At 43.1% G+C, this 21,067-nt stretch overlaps 1 protein-coding gene across 1 annotated transcript in view; it reads left to right on the top strand.

Annotated features, from left to right (window-relative positions):
• The window catches only part of loxl2a (lysyl oxidase-like 2a), a 57,615-nt gene that overhangs the window by 1,154 nt on the left and 35,394 nt on the right, over positions 1–21,067 (top strand). Inside the window, exon 2 of the mRNA XM_064968128.1 lies at positions 8,694–8,869. Coding sequence (XP_064824200.1) covers positions 8,694–8,869 — 176 coding nt within the window. The remainder of the gene's footprint in view (positions 1–8,693; positions 8,870–21,067) is intronic.

Below are 21,067 nucleotides of genomic sequence, written 5' to 3'. Positions count from 1 at the left end.
GAATAGGTGTGAATATCCGCCCAACATCCCCAGAGCAATTTCTTTTTGCAACATTTATAATCACAAAATGCTGAGTTATCAAAATGTTATTTGCTGGGTTTCCTGACAGGAAAGGATGTATAGATATGATTTATTTAACTAGGCAAGTCAGTTAAGAACAAATTCTTATTTACAATGAGAACCTACTTGGGAACAGTGGGTTAACTGCCTTGTTCAGGGGCAGAATGACAGCCTTACCTTTGGGATTCGATCCAGCAACCTTTCGGTTACTGGCCCAACACTCTAACCACTAGGGTACCTGCAGCCCCTGAAGTCATGTTGTATTAGCTAAGAAGTATTAGCTACGAAGTAACATTTATTGTTGTGGCTCATATTCAGCTTCTGCAGTGTCTGGGTTATAGACTAATTACAGAAAAGGCCTGAGGCCTATTCTGTATTTCCATGATCAATGTGCTGCGTTTGGTTTCCCTCATCCCACACCACTGATTCAGGCTGTTCTGGAACACATAGTTGGAGAGCAGACTGACTGATGATCCCCACCATGTAGTTGGATTAGATTCCAACAATGTAATGTGGTTGTAAAGGTCTGTTGTGATTGATAAGACCATTTAGATTAGTCTAAAGAGCCATACACATTTTTTTGACAGGTGATGGCAACTTAAAATCTGTAACACATATCTTGCATGAAATGGTCAAATTTGGTCAGTCTAACCTAAGTGAAAAGGTGAGTTGTCATGAACTGTCATGATATAAGTTAAAGGTCCAAGGCAGACGTTTTTATCTCAATATCAAATCATTTTGGGGTAACAATTACAGTTTTTCTCAATTGCTAAAACACTATAACCCATTGGCTGAACAAAGTTTTCAGTTGCCTGGACTCATTGAGCTAATTATGCAGTCTGTTGTCAATACCTTAAACCATTTCACATGGTAATACAGGGTCTGTTGTCAATACCTTAAACCATTTCACAATGTAAAACACAGTCTGTTGTCAATACCTTAAACCATTTCACAATGTTAAAACACAGTCTGTTGTCAATACCTTAAACCATTTTTCACATGTTGTAAACCAATACATGGTAATACAGTCTGTTGTCAATACCTTAAACCATTTCACATGGTAAAACACAGTCTGTTGTCAATACCTTAAACCATTTCACATGGTAAAACACAATTTGCAGATCTCACTTAGACTTTTCAGCAAAACTCTAAACACATTCTCATTCTCAAATCACTTTCTGCACTCTAATGCACATGTCATCCATACTGGTAAACACAAGTGGCAACAATCAAATACAAATAGAGAACATATGTCATTGATTGAACACAACCACTCAAAATTGATTTAACCTGTTTCAAATGATGTGACACAATCAATATAAGCCAGTTCAGAGAGCAAACAGGTTGTTGAAGGTGGGAAGGAGAAAGTCTGAGAATGGATACTGTAGTACAGTGCATTGTAGGCTGTATACTGTACAATGGACAAATTGTATGGCCCTGAACATTGTACTTTCCATTTATTAACAGTACTGACTGCTCAATCGATTTTGACTGGTTGCAGGTTCATATCAAGAAAGAACAAGAATTAGAGTATCACAGACAAAGGGGTACAAGGAGGAGGAAGAACAAAAAACAAAATTGCAAAGAGCAAAGCAGAGTAGTACATTTCTGATCCATTTTGAGCGACTATGATAGAACATGTTTTCGTTCATCAAAAGACAATGACGGAAAAATATGAATATTGTTTTAGATAAAAATTGTACTCCTCCCTGAGAATTGTATGTTTTGAACAATGTGTTTTCTATTTTTCGGGGGAATTGTTTACTGACTGCTTGAGAGTGCATGTTATTTTGATCACTTTGTTTATGATTTGAGAGCAGTGTTTGATTTTGCGGCTAGTTACGACAGAGCCTGGGCGCGAACCCAGAGTCTCTGGAGGCACAGCAGGCACTGCAGTACAGCGCCCTTCACCACTGCACCACCCGGGAGGCTAAGGGTGGCCAATCTTGATGTATTGTTCAGCAGTCTTATGGCTTGGGTGTAGAAGCTGTCAAGGAGCCTTTTGGACCTAGACTTGGCACTCTGGTAACGCTTGCCATGCGGTAGCAGAGAGAACAGTCTATGACTTTGGTGACTGGAGTCTGACAATTTTTTGTGCCTTCCTCTGAAACCGCCTAGTATATAGGTCCTGGATGGAAGGAAGCTTGGCCCCAGAGATTGACTGGGCCGTACGCACTACCCTCTGTAGCACCTTACGGTTGGATGCCGAGCAGTTGCCATACCAGGCGGTGATGCAACCGGTCAGGATGCTCTCGATGGTGCAGCTGTAGATCCTTTTGAGGATCTGGGGACCCATGCCAAATCTTTTCAGTCTCCTGTGGGAGAAAAGGAGTTGTTGTGCCCTCTTCACGACTGTCTTGGTGTGTTTGGACCATTATAGTTTGTTGGTGATGTGGACACCAAGGAACTTGAAACTGTCGACCAGCTCCACTACAGCCCCATCGATGTGAATGGAGGCGTGTTCAGCCCTCCTTTTCCTGTAGTCCATGAATATCTCCTTTGTCTTGTTCACGCTGAGGGAGAGGTTGTTGTCCTGGCACCACACTGCCAGGTCTCTGACCTCCTCCCTATAGGCTGTCTCATCGTTGTCAGTGATCAGGCCTACCACTGTTGTGTTGTCAGCAAACTTAAAAACTTCTTTGGGATCAGTGTCCCTTCCTAGGGATGGTTGAGCTAACGTAGGCTAATGCGATTAGCATGAGGTTGTATGTAACAAGAAAATTTACCAGGACATAGACATATCTGATATTGTCAGAAAGCTTAAATTCTTGTTAATCTAACTGCACTGTCCAATTTACAGTAGCTATTACAGTGAAATAATACCATGCTATTGTTTGAGGAGAGTGCACAATTTTGAACATAAAAAGCTATTAAGAAACAAATTTGGCATATTTATACAGTCTTGATCCAACATTTTGAGCAGAAATGCAATGCTTCATTGGATCAGTCTAAAACGTTGCACATACACTGATGCCATCTAGTGGCCAAAATGTATATCGCACCTGGGCTGGAATAATACATTATGGCCTTTCTCCTGCTACAGGAAGTTAGATTTGAGTATGTCATTTTAGGCAAAAATGGAAATAAAAGGGACAGATCCTTAACTTCTTCGATATAGGGGGCGCTCTTTTAATTTTTGGATAAAAAAAACATTCCCGTTTTAAACAAGATATTTTATCACGAAAAGATGGTCGACTATGCATATAATTGACAGCTTTGGAAAGAAAACACTCTGAAGGAGCTGTGTTCCAATGTCTCCTTATATGGCTGTGAATGCGCCAGGAATGAGCCTCCACTTTCTGTCGTTTCCCCAAGGTGTCTGCAGCCTTGTGACGTATTTGTAGGCATATCATTGGAAGATTGACCATAAGAGACTACATTTACCAGGTGCCCGCTTGGTGTCCTCCGTCGATTACGTAATCTCCAGCTATGTGCATTTTTCCATTTTCTTCAGAGGAGAAACACAACTGCCACGAATGATTTATCATTGAATAGATGTGAAAAACACCTTGAGGATTGATTCTAAACAACGTTTGCCATGTTTCTGTCGATATTATGGAGTTGATTTGGAAAAAGGTTTGGCGTTGTAATGACTGAATTTTCGTTTTTTTTCTAAGCCAAACGTGATGAGCAAAACTGAGCGATTTCTCCTACACAAAAAATATTTTTGGAAAAACTGAACATTTGCTATCTAACTGAGAGTCTCGTCTTTGAAAACATCCAAAGTTCTTCAAAGGTAAATGATTTTATTTGAATGCTTTTCTTGTTTTTGTGAAAATGTTGCCTGCTGAATGCTAGGCTAATGCTATGCTAGCTATCAATACCTCTTACACAAATGCTTGTGTAGCGATGGTTGAAAAGCATATTTTGAAAATCTGAGATGACAGTGTTGTTAACAAAAGGCTAAGCTTGTGAGTGAATATATTTCTTTCATTTCATTTGCGATTTTCATGAATAGTTAACGTTGCGTTATGTTAATGAGCTTGAGGCTATGATTACGCTCCCGGATACGGGATTGCTCGACGCTAGAGGTTAACCTCTTTGAACCACCCCTCCCGGATCCGGGATAATTGTCATCAGCAACGCTGAATAGCATTGCGCAACAGTCAAATAATATTACTACATAATATTCATATTCATGAAATCACAAGTGCAATATAGGAAAACACAGTTTAGCCTTTTGTTAATCACCCTGTCGTCTCAGATTTCGAAATTATGTTTTACAGTTTATCGATAGCCTAGCATAGCATTATGTACACTTAGCATCAGGAAGCTTGGTCACGAAAATCAGAAAAGCAATCAAATTAACCGTTTACCTTTGATGATCTTCGGATGTTTTTACTCACGAGACTCCCAGTTACACAGCAAATGTTCCTTTTGTTCCATAAAGATGATTTTTATACCAAAAATACCAATTGCGCACCAACTCACTCTGAGAGCCCCCACCTGTCCACTTACGCAATGTGATCCTTCACGTTCATTTTTCAAAATAAAAGCCTGAAACTATGTCTAAAGACTGTTGACACCTTAGGGAATCTGGTTGATATCCCTTTAAATGGGCAATAGGGATGCAAAAGAACAGAGAGATTTCAAAAACAGGGGCACTTCCTGATTGGATTTTCCTCAGGTTTTAGCCTGCCTTATCAGTTCTGTTTCTCACAGACAAAATGTTGACAGTTTTGGAAACTTTGGAGTGTTTTCTATCATAATCTGTCAATTATATGCATATTCTAGCATCTGGTCCTGAAAAATAGGCAGTTTACTTTGGGAACGTTATTTTTCCAAACATAAAAATAGTGCCCCCTAGCTTCAAGAGGTTTTAATGATGGTTTTCGAGTCGTGCTTGGCCATGCAGTCATGGGTGAACAAGGAGTACAGGAGGGGAATAAGCACGCACCCCTGAGGGGTCCCCGTGTTGAGGATCAGTGTGGCAGATGTGTTGTTTCCTACCCTTACAACCTGGGGGTGTCCTGACAGGAAGTCCAGGATCAGTTGCAGAGGGAGGTGTTTAGTCCAATTGGTCCTTAGCTTAGTGGTGAGCTTTGTGGGCACTGTGGTGTTGAACGCTGAGCTGTAGTTAATGAACAGCATTCTCACATAGGTGTTCCTTTTGTCCAGGTGGGAAAGGACAGTATGGAGTGCGATTGCGTCATCTGTGGATATTTTGGGGTGTTATGCAAATTGGGGTGGGTTTAGGGTTTCCGGGATGATGGTGAGTGCTACGGGGCGGTAGTCATTTAGGCAGGTTACCTTCGCTTTCTTAGGAACAGGGACTATGGTGGTCTGCTTGAAACATGTAGGTGTCACAGACTTGATCAAGGAGAGGATGCAAATGGTCCACGCATTCTCTGAGTACATGTCCTGGTAATCCGTCTGGCCCTGCAGCCTTGTGAATGTTGACCTGTTTATTAAAGGTCTTGCTCACATCAGCTACATAGAGTGTGATCACACAGGCTCTCGTGCATGCTTCACTGTTTCTTCCCTCGAAGTGAGCATAAAAGGCATTTAGCTCGTCTGGTTGGCTCCCGTCACTGGGCAGCTCGCGGCTGGGTTTCCCTTTGTATTCTGTAATAGTTTGTAAGCCCTGCCACATCCGATGTGCGTCAGAGCCGGTGTAGTAGGATTGAAACTTTGTCCTGTATTGACGCTTTGCCTGTTTGTTGGGTCATCTGAGGGCATAGCCGGATTTCTTATAAGCGTCCGGATTACTGTCCCGCTCCTCCTGTACTCCCAGCTCAAACATTTAGCTTGGTGCAGATGTTGCCTGTAATTCATGGCTTCTGTTTGGGATATGTATGTACCTTCACTGTGGGGACGATTTCATCGACGCACTTATTTATGAAGCTGGTGACTGAGGTAGTATACTCCTCAATGTCATTGGATGAATCCCGGAACATATTCCAGTCTGTGCTAGTCTGTGTAGCGTGGCATCCGCGTCATCTGACCACTTCTGTATTGAGCGAGTCACTGGTACTTTCAGCTTTAGTTTTGCTTGTAAGCATGAATCAGCAGGATATAATTGTGGTCAGATTTGCCAAATGGAGGGCGAGGAAGAGCTTTCTAAGTGTCTCTGTGTGTGGAGTAAAGGTGGTGTAGAGTTTTTTCCCTCTGGTGCACATGTGACATGCTGGTAAAACTAATTTAAGTTTGCCTGCATTAAAGTCCTCGGCCACAAGAAGCGCTGCTTCTGGATGGTAATTTTCTTGTTTGCTTATGGCCTTATACAGCTCGTGGAGTGCGGTCTTAGTGCCAGCATCGGTTTGTGGTGGTAAATAGACGGCTTCGAAAAATATAGATGAAAACACTCTTGGTAGATAGTGTGGTCTGCAGTTTATCTTAAAAATGTTTTAACCTTTATTTAACTAGGCAAGTCAGTTAACCTCTTGAATCTATAGGGGCGCTATTTCATTATTGGATAAAAAAAACGTGCCCGTTTCAAGCGCAAGTATTTTTCCATGGGATTCAGAGGAGAAAGTAGACTTCCACGAACGATATATCAATGAACAGATATGTGAAAAACACCTTGAGGATTGATTCTAAACTGCGTTTGCCGTGTTTCGGTCGATATTATGGAGTTAATTTGGAAAAAAGTTTGCCGTTTTGATGACTGAATTTTCATTTTTTTTGTTACCCAAACGTGATGTACAAAACGGAGCGATTTCTCCTACACAAAGAATCTTTCAGGAAAAACTGAACATCTGCTATGTAACTGAGAGTCTCCTCATTGAAAACATCCGAAGTTCTTCAAAGGTAAATGATTTTATTTGAATGCTTTTCTGGTTTTTGTGAAAATGTTGCCCGCTAAATGCTATGCTAAATGCTATGCTAGCTATCAATACTCTTACACAAATGCTTATTTTGCTATGGTTGAAAAGCATATTTTGAAAATCTGAGATGACAGTGTTGTTAAGAAAAGGCTAAGCTTGAGAGATAGCATATTTATTTCATTTCATTTGCGATTTTCATAAATAGTTAATGTTACATTATGCTAATGAGCTTGAGGCTATAACTGGATACAGGTTTTTTTCATAGCCAAACGTGAACAAAACGGAGCGATTTGTCCTACACAAATAATATTTTTTGAAAAACTGAACATTTGCTATCTAACTGAGAGTCTCCTCATTGAAAACATCTAAACTTCTTCAAAGGTAAATGTTTTTATTTGAATGCTTTTCTTGTTTTTGTGAAAATGTTGCTGGCTGAATTCTAGGCTTATAGCTATGCTAGCTATCAATACTCTTACACAAATGCTTGTTTAGCTATGGTTGAAAATATATATTTTGAAAATCTGAGATGACAGTGTTGTTAACAAAAGTCTAAGCTTGGGAGCAAATATATTTATTTATTTCATTTCATTTGCGATTTTCATGAATAGTTAACGTTGCATTATGCTAATGAGCTTGAGGCTATAAATAGGATCCCGGATCCGGGATTGCTCAACGGAAGAAGTTAAGAACAAATTGTATTTACAATGACAGCCCACCCTGGCCAAGCCCAGATGATGCGGGGCCAATTGTGCGATGTCCTATGTGACTCCCGATCACGGAAGGTTGTGATACAGCCTGGGATCAAACCAGAGTCTATAGTTACACCTATAGCACTGCATTGCAGTGCCTTAAACCGCTGCGCCACTCAGTTCCCCACTCAGTCATGATGTACTCTACCTTAGGCGACCGATACCTCAAGACCCCATTAACGGCAGGTAGCCTAGTGGTTAGAGTGTTTTAGTAGTAACCAAAAGGTTGCAACATCAAGTCCCCAAGCTGATAAGTATAAAATAAAACATCTGTCATTCTACTCCTGAACAAGGCTGTCATTGAAAATGATATATTTTTCTTAACCGAATGGCCTAGTTAAATAAAAAATTAACAGCGCCAGCTGTTATTGACAAATAGACACACCACCCCTCGTCTTACCAGACATAGCTGTTCTGTCCTGCCGATGCACGGAAAACCCAGCCAACTGAATCTTATCTGTATCGACTCGGTGAAACATAAGATATTACTGTTTTTACTGTCATGTTGGTAAGATAGTCTCGAGTGGAGATTGTTCAGTTTATTTTCCAGTTATTGCACATTGGCCAATAGAATGGATGGTAGAGGCGGGTTACCCACTCGCGGATTAATTCTCACAAGGCACCCCGATCTCCACCCCCTGTATTTCCGTCTTTTCTTCACGCGAATGGTGGGGATTTGGGCGTGGTCTCGGAGAAGCAGTAAATCTTTTGCGTCGGACTCATTAAAGAAAAAATCTTTGTCCAGTTCGAGGTGAGTAATCACTGTTCTGATATCCTGAAGCTCTTTTCTGTTATAAGAGACGGTAGCAGCAACATTATATACAAAATAAGTTACAAGCAATGCGAAAAAACACACAAAATAGCTCAGTTGGTTAGGAGCCTGTAAAACGGCAGCCATGCCTTTCGGGCGCCATTATTCAGTCTAGATTATGCCTAGTCCTGGATTTTCACTGGAGAAAATACAGTATATTGAAAGTATGTTTTAGTCCACAATGAGACTGGCCCAAAGTGTTACCCAAAGGTGTTGTCTGTTGAAGCTTAAAATTGATATAGGGCGTTGGGAGGGTTCATTAGATGTGTGGTCATTAGAGGTGTCTCCATCCCCCATTGTTCAAAGGTCGGATCTGGCTGGATAACGTCCACTGTTCGGGGCGGGAGAGAACACTGGCTCAGTGTAAGTCCAATGGCTTCGGAGTGTCCGACTGCAAACACTCTGAGGACGTGGGAGTGGTGTGTAACCAGAGACGCATCCCCGGCTTCAAGTTCATCAGTAGCTTCACCAACAGTGTGGAGGTAAGCCTAAAACATAAACACACATGTTAGCACATAGAAATACAGACACACACACTTATGTACACACGGCTGCACGGCCGCACAAACACACAACACAATCACACCATACATGATTGCTTCTTTGCTGTTGTTGGATGCTGTTACGGTGCAATTTCACAGAAATGCAAGACAGATGTGGAGCAATAGCTGAGAATATGTGTTTAACGTTTGAAAGGAGTTCTGGATATCAGGGATCTAGTGTCGAAATGTCTTACGGTAAACCCTTTTGTCAAACCCAGTTTCCATGCTCCAACCTGTTGGAGACAGGAAGGGAAGTGGAAGGGTAGAGCAGGGAGGAAGGGTAGGGAGGTAGGAAGGTGGAAGGGTAAGGAAGGAGTGAGTGGAAATTGTAGGGAGGGCGGGAGGTGGAAGGGTACACTCTTAAAGGCTAACTAGAACCAATAAAGGTACTTAGGCAGTTCCAAGAAGGTAACTCTTTGAAGAACCCTTTTTGGTTCCAGGTAGAACCCTTTTGGGTTCCATGCAGAACAATTTCTACAGAGGGTTCTACATGGAACCCAAAAGAGTTCTACCTGGAACCAAAAAGGTTCTCATATCGGGACAGCTGAATAACTGTTTTGGTACAGTTTTTTCGAGAGTGTAGGGAGGAAGGGAGGTAGAAGGGTAGAAAGGAAGGGAGGTAGAAGGGTAGAGAGGAAGGGAGGTAGAAGGGTAGGAAGGAAGGGAGGTAGAAAGGAAGGAAGGGAGGTTGAAGGGTAGAGTGGACGGGAGGTTGAAGGGTAGAGAGGACAGGAGGTAGAAGGGTAGAAAGAAAGGGAGGTAGAAGGGTAGAGAGGGGAGGTTTTTATTTTTTATTTCCCCTTTATTTAAACAGGTAGGCCAGTTGAGAACAAGTTCTCATTTACAACTGCGACCTGGCCAAGATAAAGCAAAGCAGTGCCACAAAAACAACAACACAGTTACACATAAACAAACGTACAGTCAATAAAACAATAGCAAATGTAGAAGAGTAGGGAGGTAAGGCAAAAATAGGCCAAAGAGACAGAATAATTACAATTTAGCATTAACACTGGAGTGATAGATGTGCAGATGATGCAAATAGAGATACTGGGATTCAAAAGAGCAAGAAGATAAATAACAATATGGGGATGAGGTAGTTGGGTGTGCGATTTACAGATTGGCTGTGTACAGGTACCACTAGTGATCTGTAAGCTGCTCTGACAGCTGATGCTTAAAGTTATAGAGGGAGATATAAGTCTCCAGCTTCAGTGATTTTTGCAATTAGTTCCAGTCATTGGCAGCAGAGAACTGGAAGGAAAGGCGGCCAAAGTAAGTGTTGGCTTTGGGTGTGACCAGTGAGATATTCCTGCTGGAGCGCGTGCTATGGGTGGGTGTTGCTATGGTGACCAGTGAGCTGAGATAAGGCGGCGCTTTACCTAGCAAAGACTTATAGATGACCTGGAGTCAGTGGGTTTGGCGACAAATCTGTTGCCAGCCAACGAGAGAATACAGGTCGCAGTGGTGGGTAGTATATGGGGCTTTGGTGACAAAACAGATGGCACTGTGATAGACTGCATCCAGTTTTCTGAGTAGAGTGTTGGAGACGATTTTGTAAATTACATTGCCAAAGTCAAGGATCGATAGGATAGTCAGTTTTACGAGGGTATGTATGGCAGCATGAGTGAAGGAGGCTTTGTTGCGAAATAGAAAGCAGATTCTAGATTTCATTTTGGATTGGAGATGCTTAATGTGAGTCTGGAAGGAGAGTTTACAGTCTAACCAGACATCTAGGTATTTGTAGTTGTCCACATATTCTAAGTCAGAAACGTCCAGAGTAGTGATGCTAGTTGGGCGGGCAGGTGCAGGCAGCAATCGATTGAAGAGCATGCATTTAGTTTTACTAGCATTTAAAAGCAGTTGGAGGCCACAGAAGGAGAGTTGTATGGCATTGAAGCTCGTTTGGAGGTTTGTTAAACACATTGCCCAAAGAAGGGTCAGATGTATACATAATTGTGTCGTCTGCGTAGAGGTGGATCAGAGAATCACCAGCAGTAAGAGCAACATCATTGATATATACAGAAAAAGAGTCGGCCCAGGAATTGAACCTCGTGGCACTCCCATAGAGACTGCCAGGACCGGACAACATGCAATCCGATTTGACACAATGAACTCTATCTGAGAAGTAGTAGTTGGTGAACCAGGCGAGGCAGTCATTTGAGAAACCAAGGCTGTTGAGTCTGCCGATGAGAAGGGCAACAGTGACATTGAGAAAGTATTGCTGACATTGAGAAAGTATTTTAGGTTGAGACTTGCTCAGGAGAGAAAATGTGAATGGAACCAGACGATGAAAGGGGATCCCACCCAGTAGGCCAGGAAACGTGACATTATACAACGCCAACAGACGTGACACAAGTGGGCCACATTTTTAATCTTCCACTAGTGCGTTCACATTCGTCTACAGCAGGAAACGAGATACATTTGAGCTCAGCGCGCTATGGCCCGTCTGTGGCCTGAGAACTTTACCACAGTAGGCCCTTCTTTCTGGCGTAACCATGGTGACAGCCCAGTTGAGAACCCCTCTCTGGTGTCTGGGATGCTTACCAGGTGACTCACAGAGACCCAGACCCCGCTGACTGGTACGGAGGAGATGACGACATAGTGGATGAAACACACACACACACACACACACACACACACACACACACACACACACACACACACACACACACACACACACACACACACACACACACACACACACACACACACACACACACACACACACACACACACACACACACACACAGGGGGAATACCACCCCATCATGATGATGAGAGCACCTCTGTGCTGGGATGGAAAGTCTGCATGGGTTTATAGCGCTAAATAAAGGGGGGTGGCATTCCTGGTTTAGCATAGAGTACTTGGACACTAATCTAAAGGAATAACATGACTATGGACATTTATGTGAGACTAGCTCAACCAATAGTGTTTGTGTGTCCTTTGAATGTGTTTGAATTAAAAAACGAGTTAAATGCATCTAAAACTGAGGCCAGTCTGTGGTTTATCATTTTAACAGTTAGCAGTTAGCAGCAGGATAGTCAAATGCCACTGACTGCGCTAGACTAGAGAATTTGCAATGTTCAAATTCCAGTGGATTCTTCTCCAGTGTCTGTTTTCACTCGACTTCATAAGATAACAAGACCCTGCAGAACATCTCAGATCCCTGTGTATCTTTCTCATGAAATGAACGATCAACTCTATGAGAAAGTATGAGGAAAAGGGAGGGAGGAAGAAAGGCATTGGAATAGGAGATGTGATCATGAAATGAACTACTACTTTCAAGGCTTAATGAAGCATTCATACACCTTTTATAAAACGACATGCTTCATAAATGATTCATAAGTTTCTAGCTTGGAATCTAAATGGGAAAACCTAGTTCAATAGATTAATCCCTATCCTCAAACTTCACTCTGTTCATTTTATACTATGTCTGCTATACGTGAACACAAATAAACACTGCCGCTGTTTATTTGTGCCCTGTTTATATTTACGTCTCTATGGGTGTTATTACAGATAACTGTCCACACTATGCAAATATTTCCCTGGAATGACCAGAGTCTTTCAACTAGCAGGGGAGTGGACTGGGAAAATGTGTCGTTTTGCATCTTCACCAAGCCTGACCTTGGGTCAGAAACAGGAACAAGTAGCTCCTGTCTTTCATTCATTCCTGGGATGAAGTGGTATTCTATGCAGGGTTTCCAACCAGGTCATGCCCTGACCCAACTCTGTCAATATGTCTTTATGTAACAAGACCCAACCAGACACAACTGTGCTACATGCTAATTCAGTTATTAATATTTCCCAAAATATGCTCTATCCTGTCCCTAAGTTAAACTTTTAAAAATTAAACACACAGACAAGGTCTATGGGTGTTTTGGGGGTTCTCTGCTTATCAAAGGCTTGTTTGTTGTTTGTGTGTGTGTGTGGTTTACACTAGTTAGCTGTCAAAAAGGAACACAAGACCACACAGATTGGCCTATTCTATTAAGCATTTACCACAAATGATAGGTTGTCCATAATAAAAACATCAGTCCTGCAGCTGACTAAAAGTTGTCTTTCCATAATTTCAGCTAAACCGATGCCCCCTTGATAATTATTTCACAGACTCAGACATTTTTTGTTATTTAAGCAAAACTTAAACGTCATGATATACTAGCGTATGACCATTTCTTCCATCTCATTTCACACTGGAACTTTCAAGTGTCTCCTAGAATTTAGCCCTTATAAATAATCTCAGTTGTTCAGCTCTGCTCCAGGCAGATTCTCCCTGTATGTGTTAACCCCCTGTTTTCATCTATCCAATCAGAGCATGTCAAACCCACACAGAGCTGTGTTTTTACCTTTGACCCCTGTCATCTACAGTAGGGCAAAAAAGTATTTAGTCAGCCACCAATTGTGCAAGTTCTCCCACTTAGAAAGATGAGAGAGGCCTGTAATTGTCATCATAGGTACACAAAATGAGGGGAAAAAAATCCAGAAAATCACATTGTAGGATTTTTAATGGATTTATTTGCAAATTATGGTGGAAAATAAATATTTAAGTGTTTAAGTGTTTACGCTAGTCTTGTATATATTAGCAGGAGTCGTTGTGTGAAATTTGGTCCCTGCTTTGTATAGATCTGTTTGTCCTCGGTTCCTTCCTCCAAGAAGCCAAAGAATGTACTAAATGAAGCCATCTAAGGGGGTCTTCTCTCTTCAGACCAAAACATTAGGAGGTGGGCAGGAAGCCTTGTTTATCAGTAGCTAACTAACACCATGATTCTACAAGGTTGTAGAATCTCCTGATTTTTCCTTGCAGTTTTTTTAATGATCCTTCCTACAGTATCTATAACGTCTTTAATTACGCTTCATGATCGTGAACGTTGAAATTTCAGCATTGATCTTGGCAGAGACGCACCAGTACCGTGCAATATGAACTTTGTTGAGGACTCTCTGGTGTGTCAAGCTTTCAGGGCCAGTTTCCTGGACCCAGATTAAGCCTGGTGCTGGACTACAAAACAAGATCAATGGAGAATCTCAATTGAAAGTACCTTTTAGTCCAGCACTAGCCTTAATCTGTGAAATCAGCTCTAAGAGTGTAAAGTCATTGCAGGTTTTGATGAGTTCTTGCCCTGAGTTATTGCAGGTCTTGACTGAGAGGTCTTCCCCCAAGTACTTATGATTTATGACAAGACATGATGTGAAGTCCTTCCATTAGAAGAGCAAAGCAGCAGCTGCTAACACTTGCGAGACACCGATAACGATTGTGTCTGTTGCTCCCGGCCAAACATATTTTCAACATACCGTCTACCGACTGGTTATAATAACCCAACATGATGGAAGTGGGCCTTTGAGGTCCATATACAGCTACAGGGGGAGGAAAGGTTGCATTCCACAAGGCAAACTAAGGTGTCTGTTTCAAAAATCTGATTCTTCACATTCACCCTGCAGTACAACAAAGGGAAACTCGGGCTTCAGATAACTCAAGTTCTGTGGGACAAGATGGAGTTGGAGGGTTTAAGAGTTGAAGGGTTTGAGGGCGGCAGGTAGCCTAGTGTCTAAGGGCTTTGGGCCAGTAACCGAAAGGTTACTGGTTTGAATCCCTGAGCTGACTAGGTGAATTATCTCTCGATTTGCCCTTGAGCAAGGCACTTAACCCTAATTGCTCCTTTAAGTTGCTCTGGATAAGAGCGTCTGCTAAATGACTAAAATGTCAATGGAAAAATGAGCGAGGGGAGGAAGGGTTGATGTATATTTGGCTGGCCAACAAGGAACATGTATTAGGCGGTGATGGGGCCGTCGGACCAAAATGTTTTGCTAGCACAGACTGGAATATGTTCCGGGATTCCTCCGATGACATTGAGGAGTACACCACATCAGTCATTGGCTTCATCAATAAGTGCATCGATGACGTTGTCCCCAATGTGGCTGTACGTAGATACCCCAACCTGAAGCCATGGATTACAGGCAACATCCGCACTGAGCTAAAGGCTAGAGCTGACACTTTCAAGTAGCGGGACTCTAACCCGGAAGCTTATAAGAAATCCTGCGATGCCCTCCGCAGTACGATTCGATCTTTAACCCGCTATGCCCTCCGACGAACCATCAAACAGGCATCAATACAGGACAAAGATCTAAACGTACTACACTGGCTCTGACGCTCGTCGGATGTGGTTGGGCTTGCAAACCATTACAGACTACAAAGGGAAGCACAGCCGAGAGCTGCCCAGTGACACGATCCTACCAGACGAGCTATACTACTTCTGTGCTCGTTTCGAGGCAAATAACACTGAAACAATCATGAGCGCACAAGCTGTTCCGGAAGACTGTGTGATAACGCTCTCTGCAGCAAATGTGAGTAAGACCTTTAAACATGTCAACATTCACAAGGCCACAGGGCCAGACGGATTACCAGGACGTGTACTGCGAGCATGCGCTGACCAACTGGCAAGTGTCTTCACAAACATTTTCAACCTTTCACTGTCTGAGTCTGTAATACCAACATGTTTTAAGCAGACCACCATAGGCCCTGTGCCCAAGAACACTAAGGTAACCTGCCTAAATGACTACCGACCCATAGTACTCACATCTGTATCCATGAAGTGCTTTGAAAGGCTGGTCATGACTCACATCAACACCATTATCCCAGAAACCCTAGACCCACTCCAATTTGCATACCGCCCACAGGTGATGCAATCTTTATTGCACTCCACACTGCCCTTTCCCACCTGTACAAAAGGAAAACCAATGTGACTACAACTCAGTGTTCAACACCATAGTGCCCTCAAAGCTCATCAATAAGCTTATGGACCCTGGGACTAAACACCTCCCTCTGCAACTGGATCCTGGACCTCCTGACGGTCCACTCCCAGGTGGTAAGGGTAGGTTCATGAAGAGGGCACGACAACACCTATTCCCCATCAGGAGATTAAAAAGATTTGGAATGGGTCTTCAGATCCTCAAAAGGTTTTACAGCTGCACCATCGAGAGCATCCTGACAAGTTGCATCACTGCCTGGTATGGCATTTGCTCGCCTCTGATCGCAAGGCACTACAGAGGGTAGTGCGTGTGACCCAGTACATCACTGGGGCAAAGCTTCCTGCCATCCAGGACCTCTATACTAGGCGGTGTCTGAGGAAGGCAATTGTCAGAATCCAGCCACCCTAGTCATTGACTGTTCTCTCTGCCACCGGACAGCAATCGGTACCGGAGCGCCAAGTCCAGGTCCAAGAGGCTCCTAAAGAGCTTCTACCCCAAAGCCATAACACTCCTGAACATCTAATCAAATGGCGTCCCAGACTATTTGCATTTCCCCCCTCTTTTACACCGCTGCTACTCTGTTGTTATCATCTATGCATAGTCACTTTAATAACTCTACATGTACATATTTCCTCAATTACCTCGACTCTGAAATATCCTTGTTTTCCATGAAAACATACATGAAATTAGTTGCAAAATGAAATATAGTCAAGGTTATAAATAATGATTTTCAATTTAAATAGTAATTCTGTCTTTCAAACTTTGCTTTTGTCACAGAATCCTCAATTTGCCGCAATTACAGCCTTGCAGACCTTTTGTTACGGTTTTCTTCCTGGGAAGGAGAGGAGGACCAAAATGCAGCGTGGTTATGGTTGAACATCTTTAATAAAGATGATAACGTGAACAATATACCTATACAAAACAAGAAAAAGTGAAAAACCGAAACAGTCCTAACTGGTGCAAAACACAGAGACAGGAAACAATCACCCACGAAATACTCAAAGAATATGGCTGCCTAAATATGGTTCCCAATCAGAGACAACGATAAACACCTGCTTCTGATTGAGAACCACTCTAGGCAACCATAGACTTACCTAGAATACTACACTCAACACAACCCCATCAATCTACAAAACCCCTAGACATGACAAACACATAATCACACATGTCACATCCTGGCCTAACCACAATAATAAAGAAAACACAAAATACTAAGGCCAGGGCGTGACACCTTTGGTATTGTAGTTGTCAATTTGTTGAGGTAATCTGGTAATATTTCACCCCATGCTTCCTGAAGCACCTCCCACAGGTTGGATTTGGTTGATGGGCACTTCTTACGTACCATACAGTCAAGCTGCTCCAGTTCAATAGGGTTGAGATCCGGTGACTGTGCTGGCCACTCCATTATAGACAGAATACCATCTGATTGCTTCTTCCCTAAATAGTTATTGCATAGTTTTGAGCTGTGCTTTGGTCTTTGTCCTGTTGTAGGAGGAAATTGTCTCCAATTAAGTGCCGTCCACAGGGTATGGCATGGGTGTTGCAAAATGGAGTGATAGCCTTCCTTATTCAAGATAACTTTTATCCTGTACAAATCTCACACTTTAACACCACCAAAGCAACCCCAGACCATCACATTGTCTACACCATGCTTGACAGATGGCGTCAAGCACCTCCTCCAGCATCTTTTCGTTTTTTTCTGCGTCTAACGAATGTTCTTCTTTGTGATCCGAACACCTCAAATTTGGATTTCTCTGTCCATAACACTTTTTTCCAATCTTCCTCTGTCCAGTGTCTGTGTTCTTTTGCCCATCTTAATCCTTTCTTTTTATTGGCCAGTCTGAGATATGGCTTTTTCTTTGCAACTCTGCCTAGAAAGCCAGCGTCCCGGAGTCGCCTCTTAACTGTTGATGTTGAGACTGGTGTTTTGTGGGTACTATTTAATCAAGCTGCCAGTTGAGGACTTGTGAGGTGTCTGTTTCTCAAACTAGACACTCTAATGTACTTGTTCTCTTGCTCAGTTGTGCACCTGGGCCTCCCACTTTCTACTTTCTATTCTGGTTAGGGGCAGTTTGCACTGTTCTTTGAAGGGAGTACTACACAGCGTTGTACGCGATCAATTTCTCGCATGGAATAGCCGCAATTTCTCAGAACAAGAATAGACTGACGACTTTCAGAAGAAAGTCCTTTGTTTCTGGCCATTTTGAGCCTATCTGCTGATGCTCCAGATACTCAACTAGTCTAAAGAAGGCCAGTTGTATTGCTTCTGTAATCAGAACAACAGTTTTCAGCTGTGCTAACATCATTGCAAAATGGTTTTCTAATGATCAATTAGCCTTTTAAAATAATAAACTTGGATTAGCTAACACAACGTGCCATTGGAACACAGAAGTGATGGTTGCTGATAATGTACCTCTGTACACCTTTGTAGATATTCAGTAAAAAATCTGCCGTTTCCAGCTACAATAGTCATTTACAACATTAGCAATGTCCACACTGTATTTCTTATAAATTTAATGATATTTTAATGGATTTTCTTTCAAAAACAAGGACATTTCTAAGTGACCCCAAACTTGTGAACGTTAATGTATATATTCTTTCTTTCTTTTCTTTTCTTTTTTAAACTGCATTGTTGGTTAGGGGCTCGTAAGTAAGGTCTACTACAGTTGTATTCGGCAAATGTGACTAATACAATTTGATTTGATTTGAATGTCCTTCTTTATTGCCTTCCCTAACATCTCAGATGTATGACAGCTGTCCCAAATCCATCAAGGTTTAGGAATTTCCCCGAATTGTGATGCATAGCTAGCAAGCAATGATGTTGTTTATCATGTTTTCATCCATGCTTGGCATGTTGCATTCATAAACAACCCTGGCCTTATGTGCAGTTGTTATCATAGTGTAAATGAGGTGAGGCAACAATAAGATGTGGAAGTCCATGTGAAGTCTTTCAGACTTATTTTCAGGACTGCTTAGGCCTCGGGGGTAGCGGCTAGGGGACTAATTGGGAATCTTGGAAAGGCTCTGTTGCTAACAAGACTCCACTTGTTAGTTATAATCCTCTTGTTTTTAAATGAAAGTGTGTGTCTACTACTGTCACGTCCTGACCATAGAGAGTCCTTATTTTCTATGGTGGAGTAGGTCAGGGCGTGACTAGGGGGTTATTCTAGTTTATTATTTCTATGTGGGTGTTCTAGTTTTCATGTTTCTATGTTGGTGATTTGTATTATTCCCAATTAGAGGCAGCTGGTAATCGTTGTCTCTCATTGGGGATCATATTTAAGTGGTGTTTGTTCCCACCTGTGTTTGTGGGATATTGTTTATTTGTAGTTGTATGTCAGAACTCCATTGTCGTCACGTTTCGTTATTCGTTTATTGTTTATTGTTTTCGCTGTTTCACTATTAATAAATTGTGGAACTCAACATTCGCTGCGCCTTGGTCCGTTTCTACAAACGATCGTGACAGAATATCCCACCACAACAGGACCAAGCAGTGTGCCCAGGGGGAGAGTGAATCCTGGACTTGGAAGGAGATCCTGGATGGGAAGGGATCCTGGACTTGGGAAGAAATCCTGGCAGGCCAGGATTCACTTCCTTGGCGGGAGACGCAAGGGGAGAAGGGAGAACAGCGACGACGCCGGGGTTCGCGGCCACAAGGAATGCCCAAAAGACAGCCCAAAATATTTTTGGGCGGTGGGCACACGGGGTGGTCGGCGGAGCCGAGGTGTGAACCAGTGACAACATGGGAGGAGGTAGAGAGGTGGTCGGTTGACCCAGGGAGAGTGCTAGAACCCGCCTGTGAGTCAATGGAACAGTTCGAGGGGGGATACCGGAGAATGGAGTTGGCGAGGAGTATGCGGCAACGCAGGCGTTTGGAGGATTGTGTTACCAGTCCAGTGCAAGCTGTGCCAGTCCCAACCATCAGGCCTCCAGTGCACCTCCCCAGTCCGCTACGTCCTGTGCCTGCTCCTCACACTCGCCCAGATGTACGCCTCCAAAGCCCAGTACGTCCTATGCTAGCTCCTCGCATGCGAAGTGTGCCATGCGAAGTGTGTCATTGTTCCGGTACAATTTGTGACTGCTCTACGCACCAGGTCTCCAGTGCGCCTCCACAGCCCAGTGCGTCCTGTGCTAGCTCCTTGCCGAACCGGTACCATTTATGCAGGCTATACGCACCAGGTCTCCAGTGCGCCTCCACAGCCCAGTGCGTCCTGTGCTAGCTCCTTGCCGAACCGGTACCATTTATGCAGGCTATACGCACCAGGTCTCCAGTGCACCTTCACAGTCCAGTACGTCCTGTTCCTTCTCCCCACACTCGATCTGAAGTGCGTGTCACCAGTCCAGAGCCACCTGTACCGGCCCCACGCATCAGGCCTCCAGTGCGCCTCCCCAGTCCAGTACATCCTGTGCCTCCTCCCCGAGGATCCGCGAGCTGAGTGGGTTCTTCGTCCCGCACCGGAGCCACCCCCGATGCTGACGGGATGAGCGGGTTCTTCGACCCGCACCAGAGCCGCCTCCGATGCTGGCACATCCTTCGGGATGAGAGGGTTCTTTGTCTTGCACCAGAGCCGACACTAGACACCCCCCCTAACCCTCCCTTTTGGTTTCAGGTTTTGCGGCCGGAGTCCGCACCTTTGGGGGGGTACTGTCACATCCTGACCATAGAGAGTCCTTATTTTCTATGGTGGAGTAGGTCAGGGGTGACTGGGCGGTTATTCTAGTTTATTATTTCTATGTGGGTGTTCTAGTTTTTATGTTTCTATGTTGGTGTTTTGTATGATTCCCAATTAGAGGCAGCTGGTAATCGTTGTCTCCAATTGGGAATCATATTTAAGTAGTGTTTGTTCCCACCTGTGTTTGTGGGATACTGTTTATGGGTACTCCATTGTCGTCACATTTCGTTATTAGTTTATTGTTTGTTGTTTTTGCTAAGTTTCACAATTAATAAATTATGTGGAACTCAACATTCGCTGCGCCTTGGTCCGTTTCTACATACGATCGTGACAACTACATACAAATAATGGTGATAAGGCTAATATTAGATTTGATAACAGATTTCATATAATTGGCATGACTTTTTACACTACTACTTCTCAATTCACCATTGACTCAACAAGGCTGTAAGAGCAGTGTCAGAATGGAATGAAGTGATGTACTTTGTGTGGGGTGCTTTCCACTGACTAGACACAATGGTTTAGTCTGCTGGTAGGATTGATGGGTTTTGGCCCTGCTGGGCTTGTGTGAGTGGGGGTTATGGGGGTATTGAGCAGTGGGCCAGTAGTAGCAGTAGTCTAGGCATGTGTCAAGGGTTTCTGCTGTTTTCTTTGTACTTTCTGTCTCACGGGATAGTTACACAAGAGTAGATATACCAGATGCCAAACACACAAATTCACACGCAC

This window comes from Oncorhynchus masou, chromosome 6, assembly GCF_036934945.1.
Source record: "Oncorhynchus masou masou isolate Uvic2021 chromosome 6, UVic_Omas_1.1, whole genome shotgun sequence".
Classification (NCBI taxonomy): domain Eukaryota; kingdom Metazoa; phylum Chordata; class Actinopteri; order Salmoniformes; family Salmonidae; genus Oncorhynchus; species Oncorhynchus masou.
Note: the sequence above shows the minus strand (reverse complement) of the source record. Positions and strands in the feature narration are given on the sequence as shown.